At 32.7% G+C, this 11,387-nt stretch overlaps 1 protein-coding gene across 1 annotated transcript; it reads right to left on the minus strand.

The window, feature by feature from the left end:
* Positions 1-1,012: 1,012 nt before the first annotated feature.
* On the minus strand, positions 1,013-6,559 carry LOC133854288 (UDP-glucose 4-epimerase GEPI48-like). The gene is made up of 9 exons (XM_062290408.1): positions 6,130-6,559; positions 4,944-4,993; positions 4,364-4,499; positions 3,673-3,774; positions 3,052-3,279; positions 2,745-2,823; positions 2,242-2,324; positions 1,595-1,686; positions 1,013-1,366 (listed from the first exon to the last, which is right to left on the minus strand). Exons 1-9 carry the CDS (start codon positions 6,310-6,312, stop codon positions 1,273-1,275), a joined length of 1,047 nt encoding a protein of 348 aa, XP_062146392.1. The 5' UTR covers positions 6,313-6,559; the 3' UTR covers positions 1,013-1,272.
* Between the last annotated feature and the right edge of the window lie 4,828 nt (positions 6,560-11,387).

The raw sequence follows: 11,387 nt of genomic DNA on the forward strand, positions 1-11,387 counted from the left end.
TGATTTTTTTTTTTTTACTTGGATCGATGACATGGCATGATCTCACCGTTCAATTGTAAACGAACGACCATAATTTAAGAATTGTAAGCCCTTGCAATATCCATTGTTAACTTGTAAGTTGTAAAAGAGATGTCGATCCGCTAAACAACTATTTCTAATCCTGAAGAGAATTTATCCACATGGTCTAGAATTCTTATCTAAAATTTTAGAACATTTGATCATGAAAAACTAATTAAATTTCAATAAATGATTTCCAATTAAACTGTTGAAGTTTTACCACATTAACATTTATCACTTTTAAAATGTGATAAAATAAATTTAATGCGGATATAGTACATAATTGATAAAAATGACAAATATTGATGACGATACCAAATTCCGCACGACCGGATTGTAGTGCGGGACACCTGCAAAACAAGAAGAGAATCACTGGAGTGACGCCAGCTTGTAGCTAGCGACGGAGCCTCCAACGGTCAAGTCAGCATTTTTTTTTTCTCAAGAAGGAGAAAATGGAATTGAGAGAATTCTTATGAGAGAAGAGACGTACCTGAGTTTTTCAGAGGGATAATCTATTTTAGACTCCCATGGGGGCTTGGGCCTAGGCTTATTTTCTATTCGGATCAATTGATGCGACAAAATCTTAACAATTAATTTGAAATCAATGGTTGGAATTTAAAAACTCTACACAATAGAATACCTAAAAAATAATAAGAATTCTAAAGGATGCAACATTTAAGACAAGAAGAACAAATAGCTGATGTTCCTTTACTGGTTCTCAAAAGGGTCCCTCCCTTGCATCATGAAATGGCAGCAAGCTCATGGGACTCCCATCACTTGGCATAGAGATGCTGTTGCGAACATGGCCAATTATATTGGAGTAATGTTAGAAACACACTTTTATCCAACTATTATCTCACCCATATCAATGCCAATCACATATTCAAATGAAGAATAGTTCTAATGTCTATTGAACATCACCAATCCACAATCAAGCTAGTGATGAAGCAAAATATTCAGGGAAGAAAAGGTTGCAATTATATTAGATAAAAATGGTTATGTCCCACTAATGTCTAATTGGGGAGACATACTAAACCTTTTATGATGGAACAAAGAAACCAAGATTGCTTGGCAGGTAACCTAGAATGTTAACACCACAATGATTATCAGCTTAAAATCCGCCAACAAAGTTCAGGGAAGCCCTAATCTCAGAAGGCCGCAAAAGCATGACACCACGGGTGACAGACAACTGCAAAACTAAATAAAAACAAAGTTCTAGTTCGTGGAGTCCGGAGATTCATAGCCATAAGGGTTTTTGCTGGCCCAGTTCCATTGATCCCGGCACATCTCGTTGATGCCATATTTTGCCCTGCAAGGGACATCAAGCTTATAAGAAAGATGCAATGCAACACCAAAAGGCCTGAAAGCTAAAGTCATCACAAGTAATTTCCAAGCTTAGGAAAGGTCAATTTTGATTCATAAAACATAAGAGTTTCAAAATTTATGAGATTAACTAATTCAAGAAGGTAGCATATGGTTATCGAGAATCCCATTAGCTACATATTGAATACTTATTTGCTCGTAAATTAGCACTTACTTCCAATTCAATTCCTTTTCTGCTTTCTCTGTTGATGCATAAACAGTTTCAGCGTCACCAGGTCGCCGCCCAGCCATTACGAGTGGAAGTTTCTGGAACCGTAAAATATTTAACACATTAAGAGCCAATTTGAAAGTAAAGGTCGAGCAGAATCAAGAAAAAAAAAGAGTGAGGAATGACGCCCTAGGTTCTTCCAATGTCTGTGCAATAAGAGAATTAACAAAGGCCTACAGAAAAATCCATGTTCATGGCAAGGCCAATTCCAACTCTACCAAATTAAAATATCTAAGGTTTAAAATTTTCACAATCAGAACTATAATTAGATGGGCCAACAGCACTCATCCATAAGGTGGCTATATTAATGCCATAATGGATGGGCGTTTGCACAAGAATCTCATTCATGTCAGCTTTGTTCTATGCTTCACATCTTTTCACAAATCTTCATATCGTATATGCAGACAACCAAATATAATAGACACCCAACTCAAAAACAGAGTACAAGTGATAATTGATTCACATGAACTCCGTGGGTTCAGCAAAATGAACCCTCAAGCAACTATTCTATGGAAACTAATTCTTTCTTTTTTGGGGTAAAAAGTACAAGAATTGGGGCGGCTGGATACAGGAAATTTTTTCTTTCTTTTTACCTTTCCAGATGCCTTTTCAAATGCAGCAACCATCTCCAGAACTGATGTACCTTTTCCAGTACCCAAGTTGTAAACCTCACAACCTGTAGAGACATATTACAAATCAGATACATAAAAGACTACAGAAAAAACTCTATCCTCAAGGAATAAACATCATATGGAATTTAGTTCATGAATTACAAACAATTCATCAACAACTTGTCAGGTTATGACCTTTTTATATATCTACCACTAAATATATTCCTACAATACTTGGAGCAAGGGCAAGATTAACAAATGTGGGGAAGGAATGGCAGACAGTAAGTTGCAGAATCTAAGGACATTTGCAATGCATAGTACACGTTCAAGACAAGCTGGTATATGACAATATAGAAATATAAACCCAAGCCCTTAATATTGTAATACAACCAACCATTTAACACACAGAGAAGGATTTTGAAGAAATTCAACAAGCACAAGATAAGCATAGAAAAGAAAGAACGAGTCAATTTCATAGCACATACCTATGCCAGGCTCATCCAGCTTGCACAAAGCAGCAATGTGCCCATCAGCTAAATCAACAACGTGAATGTAGTCACGTACCTGAAAAAGAGATAAGCACTATCATAATGGATATTCTATCAAAAGTAAGGACTAGATACTGCGAAGGAAAAATAATACATGCAGTTTCAATAACCCTAAATATTTCTACAACACCGCATGATTAATCCACAAAATATAACTTAACATTCATAAACTAAGCTTAACAGATAAAAGAAAATGGATGCCCAGCCAGCAATGGGAAAATTGGATCAAATTAAAATAGCATACCCCGGTACCATCCTTAGTTGAATAATCATTTCCATAAACTGTTAAGGCTGGTCGCCTGCCAACAGCAACTTGCTGCACGAAGGGCATGAGGTTGTTTGGAATTCCACGGGGATCCTCACCAATATCACCACTAGGATGTGCGCCAACTGGATTGAAGTATCTTAGCAACATGATCTTCCATTCAGTGTCTGAGCCGTATACATCACGACAAATTTCTTCAATGAAAAGCTGAAATATGATGTTCATCAGATATCGCTAGTAAATTCTAAGTAAGAAGATGCTTCTTAATTAAACTTTTAAGGCCTTGTTTGGAAGCAACTTTGTTCTTGTTTTTGTTTTCAATACAAGTTCATATGCAAATTTAGGATTCGGTTATGTGAAAAAACTCAAAAGTTTTACCTTGTTTTTTTCCGTGAAATCCACACTCGGTACAAACTCCAAACGCCCTAAACATCCATAAATTTGTGTTGCCAGGGATGGAAACAAGAGGGTGCCCTTGGGCCCCCTCAAAGGACCCTCAAGTCTTTCAAGTTTTATTGATTACAAAAAGTTATTCTTTTATTGTTCAATAGTTATCAGATGCATGTCTAGTATGCCGCCTAATAAATGTTTACTACATACCTTGGTTCGTCCATATGGGTTTGCACCAGAAAGGGGAAACTCTTCTGTACATGGGACCTCCTTTGGCCAACCATAGACAGTAGCTGAAGATGAGAACACAAGCTGAAATAATTCAAGAATATGGAAATCAGTCAAGTAATGTACAATGCACAATCAAATCATCATTTATAACATAAATAGAACAATAGGAATGGCTCAAAGTTTTTACTTCAACTGTCATTATTAACAAAGTGAATAGCATGTCACACTTCTTCTTTTTTTCCCCTTTTAAAATGATGGAAATGAGGTTCAAGACATGCAAAGAATATAAGCAGGTTGGACACTGCTATGCATCAATTCAACTGGAGACAAGTTGAAGAAGGCAAGATAATAAAAGCATTAACAGTGCAGTAGCAGAAGTAAAACAACACAAAAGCTAACAATTTAAAGAAAAGAAACCTAACAAGGCCAACTGTTGCCAGGGATTTGGTGGAGGACACTCTAAATAGAAAACGATGACACAAGATAACAAAAAATAGTTTCTTTTGCAGACTACCTAAATATCCATAAAACTAAAAACATAATAACAGACAGAAAGGAAGCGGAAAAATTCTGTGTTAAGTGATTTTTTAGAAAATTGAACCTTGTGCATACACAAAAACAGTAAAAACAACTAGGGTGCCAATATTTTATAGCAAAAATTGGGGAATACCTTTTTGCATCCATGTGCAGCCATGACTTCTAACAAAGTAATTGTCCCAATTAAATTGTTGTTATAGTAGAGCAATGGTTTTTTCACACTTTCACCAACTGCCTTCAGCCCAGCGAAGTGTATGACAGCATCAAATCTGCAGTACAAAATAATTAAGCATGAGGATCCCATTAAGATACAATATTATAATTTTAAAATCTGCAGTTTTATTAAAATGGTTTTTTATGATTCAAAAAAGGGTTGCTTCTTAGGTGTGAAGATCTCACTCAAGCCCTTAACGTGTATGGTTATATTTGTCTTTAGAGTAGAAACTAGTACTTACTCTTGAAAATTTGTTGCCAAAAGGAAAACCACCAGAAGCCAAAGAGATTGAATTATAAAGATGTTTTGGAGAATACAACAATATTTGACGACATTTGAATAAGATGAATTGGGATGGGGGCAAGAAGAGATGACCGTCAAAGTCACAAGAAAATGCACAAAACAAGCAGATAAAAAGGACCTATCCATCTGCGGTCCTATTAAAAAGAACGTTTCAACAGATTGTAAAACTGAGTTATGTCATAGAGATAGTACTCACTGTGTTGAAGCAAAAATTTGTTCAAGTGCTGGTTTGTCCCGGAGGTCCACCTGCGATCGAAAACAGAAAATGTAAAGAACAACACCATCAACATAACCACATATATTTTACTCATATTAGACATTACAGAGAACAGCACCATCAACATAACCACATATATTTACTCACATTAGATGTTACTAAATAACACTTTGACCACTACATAAAAATTTCAAAGGCAAAGCTCTAGTTCATTGGATTCAACTTTCTTGCTGCAAAAAAACTATAAGAGATCTCCTATTAAAAAAAAAAACCAACGGCCCAGATGGAGGGAAAAGAAAAACCAATGGTCCAAAGAGAGTGGAATTAAAACTGGGCAGTTAGTTTTTTTTACAAGAGATTAGTTTTTTCTACATCACTTAAGCCGGATCCCTAGTGAATATATATCACACATTAGCTCACTAAGATAGCAATGGCACATGTCCATTCTTTCCGCTAATTTCATTTGCAACTATGAAGTTTTAAGTCCAGTAATATGAGATCTATTTCATTGTCTTTGGCAGGTATACACACAACTCACGATTCCAAGCATAGACCGTTGGCATAAGATCTACAATTATGAATAAATTTGAATGAAAAACAAAAGGAAAACGCCATCAATGACTAAAAACAATAAATTTGGCAATGAACACACAAAATTATCGAACCCTAAGATTTAATATATCAAAGGCATGGTCTCCCTTAGATCCCCTCTGCACAATCAGAACACGACTTCACAAAAACCCAGGTCCAGAATAAGATTAAACGCGTAAAATCGTTAGCTCTATGCATCTACTCAGAACAAAAATTCAATAAAAACAGTCTAATTCAAACAAAATCATGTACATACACCCATACATACGTACATATACGTATATGTATACATGTATATGTATATGTACGTAAAATGAAAATTCAATGCCTCAACCCTCTTTTTTCTTTTTCTTTTTTGATAAACAGGCACAAAACCGCAATTTAAAGCAATCTGCCAATAAAACCAATCATTAATGCTCAAACTTTTCTGAACCAAAATAGCAAACTAACCAATTCAAACCCAAAGAAAAGAAAAAGAACATCTTTGTTCAAAATTCACAAAAAAGAACATCAAGTTCTCATTTGTACGGCTTATTACTACGACAATCGTCGAAAAACAGAAAGAAAAAAAAACCTTGTGAAAGAGAAGGTTGTCGCCGAGATCACCGGCGAGCAGTTTGACTCGGTCGAGCGCGACGGCCGAGGAGTTGTCGAGGTTGTCAACGACGACGGTCCTGAACCCGCCCAGCAGGAGCTGGAGCACCGTGTGGCTCCCAATATAACCGGCTCCGCCGGTGACCAAGATGCTCTTCGCCATAATAACCGAAACACCGCTGCAAAAACCAAGACCGTTGCAATAACAACAAAGCTTCGAAAGCCTTCTGGTCGCAACAAGAAGAGGAGGAGGCCGATTTATAGGAAGGATTGTAGCTGTCGCCACCGTTGTCGTTTTTGGTAACAGAACAAATTAAACGCTAAAATTTTGGTTTCTTAAAGGAAACGAATAAAAGATAGGAATGAGATTGAGAGAGAGATGTGCCACGTGGTGAAGTTGGACATGGATTGTACGTAACCTCGTCTGTTTCAGTTGGAAGAACTTCAGATTCGGGTTTTGACTGCCAGGTCCACTTCTTGGGACGCACGGATCAACGGGAATTTCTGTGTACTTTCTTTTTTTATAATTGTTTTAAATTTTATTTTATTTTATTTTTGGATTTTTGTTTAAAAATTTGTTTTGATATGATATAAGTTTGAGAAGGGATGGTGGTTGGGTTTATATTTAAAAAGTGTTTTTTGTTTTGAATTAGTTGTTTGTAGATTTGAAAAAAAGTGTCTTTGAGTTTTGAAAGTGCTTTTGTGTTTTGAATTGAAAGTAGATTTGAGATTTAGCTTTGTTTTGGAAGGGTTTGTTGGGTTTGAAATTTTAAAAAATGTGATTTAAAATGTGTGATTTATAAAAGTGATTTTTAAAAATTCAGTTAAGCGTTTGTTAAAATCGCATGTTAGCCTTTAAAATTATACGTTTTAAAAAAAAACACCAATTTTTAAATCGCAATGTTTTAAAAACGCAATTTCTAAATGATTTATTTTTTACAATTTGATTTAAAATCGCACTTTTTGTCTATGAAATCGCAATCTCAAATGCACCATTAATGTGTTTTAGATTTTTTATTTTTTATTTTTAGAAAAAAAAAATATTTTAATGACATATGTTTTAAATTTTTATTAATTGAAAATGAAAAACGTTAACAAACGAGGTTAAAATGCTTTTTTTTTTTTTTTTTTTTTTTATAACTTTCGAGTAAAATAAAATAGCCATTATTCTTTGTTTCGATTTCTGGCATGTAACAAGCACGTGATAGGTAAGATATAATATTTTTTTCTCAATTAATAGCTTTAAAGAAATAAAAGTGAAGTTGTTTTATTTTCATAAACACAAAATTCAATCTTAAGGTGATTTTTAGAATGAACCATAATAGAGTTGTTATATTTTCATAACAAGCACATTTAAGATATAATCTTTGTTTTTGTTTTTTTTTCTTGTTTTTTTTTTTTTTAAGTCATTACATAAAGTAATGTACTTTTTTTTTTAATGGATAAATTAATATACTAGATATACGCTTGACTAATCTAGTTGGAGAAAACAGATTTGAGAGCCTTTGATTTGGTTCGTGGAATATGCCATTTGAATGGAGTGACTATTTCTTTTAAACAATTGATCTTTCTTTTATTAGTAGGAACCTGTTCTTAGGAATAGCTATTCTCATGGGAATAATTATTCATTTAGGAAGAAAAATAGACAACCTTTTAAAAAAAAAAAAACCATATTTTTCATTAATTTCTTTCAAACTAAACTTAAAGAAAAATAAAATAAAATTGAAACATGTTGAATCTATGGGTGGCCGGCCATAGAATGAAGGTGTTTTGGTTTTTTTTTTTTTTTAATATACTTGAATTTTAGAAAAATAAGAAATCATGTGAATATTTTTAGTAATTTTGGTTTAATTCCAATTGTGGTATATATGTTATCACCAATTTAAAAAAATATAAATAACTATTTCATTCAACCATTATTCATTCTCAATAATAACTATTATTTTTCTTAATGGAATACTTATTTTGCGTTCCAAACGAGGTTTAAAAATCCTGTTTTGGATTGTATTGAGAAATACAGTTTTTGTCCTAAAAAAAAAAAAAAAAAAAAAAGAAGTCATTTTCTAGCTTATCTCAAAACATAGTTATGAGCATTTTTTATAGTAAAAAAATAAATAAAATTAAAAAAGTGTTTTTTAAAATTTTTTACTAAACTGACCAATTTTTACTTGATACAACTTTTTATATTTTAAAATTTTGTTTTAAACTCCTTATTGCAATATTTTAAAATAAATGTATTAAAACCCGACTTAAATTATTAAATATATATATATATATATATATATATTGTATAGCATTCATGACATAATGGACGCACGGATTAAAGTAGGGGAATAAAGTCGTATATGCATATAGATGTAGTACTACTTGCAGGCTATAACAAATTTATTTCTCTTTTAATTAATTTCCATTTAACTTATTAAAAAAAAATTAATAATTTCCATTTATTCCTTGTCTAATCAAATGACAATGAATGTCCTCAAACAGAGGATAGCAATGAATCACTTCATGATGCGTGTCCTTTTTGGACCAAGTTTGAATCCCATTATTGCTATGGAAACTACATAAAGCCAACGAATCAAATCATATTCTCATAAAAGCATAGAAAAAAGCCAAAAAAAAAAAAAAATTGAAAAAAAACAAAAAAAGATTGTTTGAAGAATATATTCTCTCCATCAACCTCTTTTTGGTAGTTGATAAACAATAAAATAAAAATCGGATCTCATAAATGGTTCACCTTTTTAGAACAAAAAAGCCACTTTTCCCTTTACGTGGACTGGTGGACATGGCTAACACGCAATTCCATAAACGTTGTCCTCTCGTGAAAGCCCTGGAACGCCGCCCCACCACCCACCGCCCATCTCAATGACTAAAAGAAGAGTAATACTTCATATTATTCTTTTGTTCTCTTTTTATCCTCTTAAAATTGATGTGATTCTTAAAATTACCATTAGATCAAAATTCAATAATGATCTATCATAAATTCAATGGTGATTTTAAGAGCCACATTAATTTTAGGAGGATAAAAAGAGGACAAATGAATGATATGTAGCATTACTCCTCAAAGAATAATTAAAATAATAATAAAACATTTTAAGTCCATCTTATCATACTTTGAATCATTAACGTGACATGGGTTGAACGGAGATATAAAATTCTGTTTTTTTAAGTGGCTATTCCTCTCCATCATGCCAAGTTAGTCGGTGTAAAGTAGATGTAAAAATATATTTATTTTAAAAGAAACAGTAATGTTACACTTCACAATAATTTTATCAGACATATTTCACACCGTTGACGTGACATGTGAGAATTGTTGCAAGAAAATCCTTTGATGCTTGAATTAGCAAAGGCAAAAGGTACAAATTATTATAAAGATTAACAAAAAATCTTTTGCCTTTATCTTGTTTATGTACGTACAAGATATGGGCAAATATGTGACATATTTAACGGTAGATTTATAAAAAAGATGGATGTGTAATAATTTTTTTTAATTAAAAGATAAATGTTTGATTTCATTATTATGCACATCGTTTGTCTATCTCTATATAAAAGATGTGTAAATCTATCATTAAAAAATAGACGATAAGAGATAAGAGATACACAAGACGATGATCTCAAAATATCTCTAATTAAAATTAATTTTTATCATAAAAAATCAAGTTTGGGTACAAATATTAGGATAGACATGATGACATTTTGATTATAAAATATATATATATATAGAAATATTTGAATATATTAATTGGGCTGTCTAGTCACCACGCACCTTTTGCACATAACGTTATTGAAACGTATGTTACACCTTTTTCTCTCATCTTTTTCATAGCCAAGCTTTCAACACGTTGTTTTTTTTTTTTTAATATTTTTTTTGTATTTTATTTTTTATATTCAAGCTTTCAACACGTTAAAGTCGAGTTCAAGGTACATCAACTTATTCAAATAATTGGATTGGAAGTTTTGCATGCTTCGTTCAAAATAATTAGAAAAATGACATCGAATAGGTATTAACTATTCACTATCCAGCACTTTATAGTGTTATAATGCTCTAGTTTGTATCCTCTTTCCATGCACACAAGATTCAGGGTGCCACACGTCCTCAATTATTGACACGACATTTTCAACTTGCATCATGTGCACACAAGACACATAATGCAAGTATTGCTCGTAGTGAGAAAATTGAAACCATTACTCGTTAGAAAATTGAAATACATAACGAAATAAAACAGTACCTCGCTTGCACTGCAATCAAATGTTGTTTCATGTGATTCTCTAGTGATTTTTTCTTCCTCTCGACGATGGAGTATACTGTCAGAATTACTAAAATAACAATCTAAACACTAGGCCTTGTTTGGGCCGCCAAACTCATTTCTCATTTGGGTTTTGTTTTTCAAACCCATATTCAAGATTGTTTTAGGGCTTTTGAAATGAATTCGATTCATAAGTCAGATCGGTTGGTTTTCGGCCCTAATGATAAATGATCAAACCCAGCTCAGCCCACACGGTTTTTAATCTACTTGCATTAATACCAAAGAAATTCATTTTTGAGTTGATGCACTCTAAGATTGCATTAACTATCCAATCTAGTCAATATTCTTCAAAGAAGTATATCATTCAGCTTGGTCAACTATAGTAATGAAGCAATCAAACAAACCTAAATGTCCCTCCTCCCATTGGCCAATTTCTATAAGCTTCATTTTAACATGGCTATCAAAACAATTTTTGCAATCCTGTATCAGTTTGTTGTAGCCATTTTTGATAACATAAAACAAGACTAGATTTTTCGGAAAGGTAAAAAATTAATTTTAGTGGGTCTAAATACAAAAATTTATATAATTTTGATAAAAAAAACTTTGAAGTTTTGTGTGTAGGTCTATCCCTGATTATACTCTATGAAAAACTTATTAATCGTTATCCAAGCAATTTATAATTAATCTCAACTATAAGAACTAAAAATTTGGCCTGTCATCACTAATATCCGAAGCATTCTATACCATTTTTTTTTAAAAAATAAATAAATTAGAAAGCTAATGAACATATTTGTGTTAATTCAATCCATTTATATTAAACAAGTTATTTTTTATTTTTTATTAGCAAATATGTAAGCGAAGAAGATCAAATGTGATTGACAATAGTAGCATCTGAACGTTGGAGTCACATAAAAAGGGTTTAAATGGTGGAAACCGTTGTCGCTCCCGCTCGGAGATTTGCACCGCTCTTTTTAAAGCGAGATTTCTCACC

Source organism: Alnus glutinosa, chromosome 13 (assembly GCF_958979055.1).
Source record: "Alnus glutinosa chromosome 13, dhAlnGlut1.1, whole genome shotgun sequence".
NCBI lineage: Eukaryota > Viridiplantae > Streptophyta > Magnoliopsida > Fagales > Betulaceae > Alnus > Alnus glutinosa.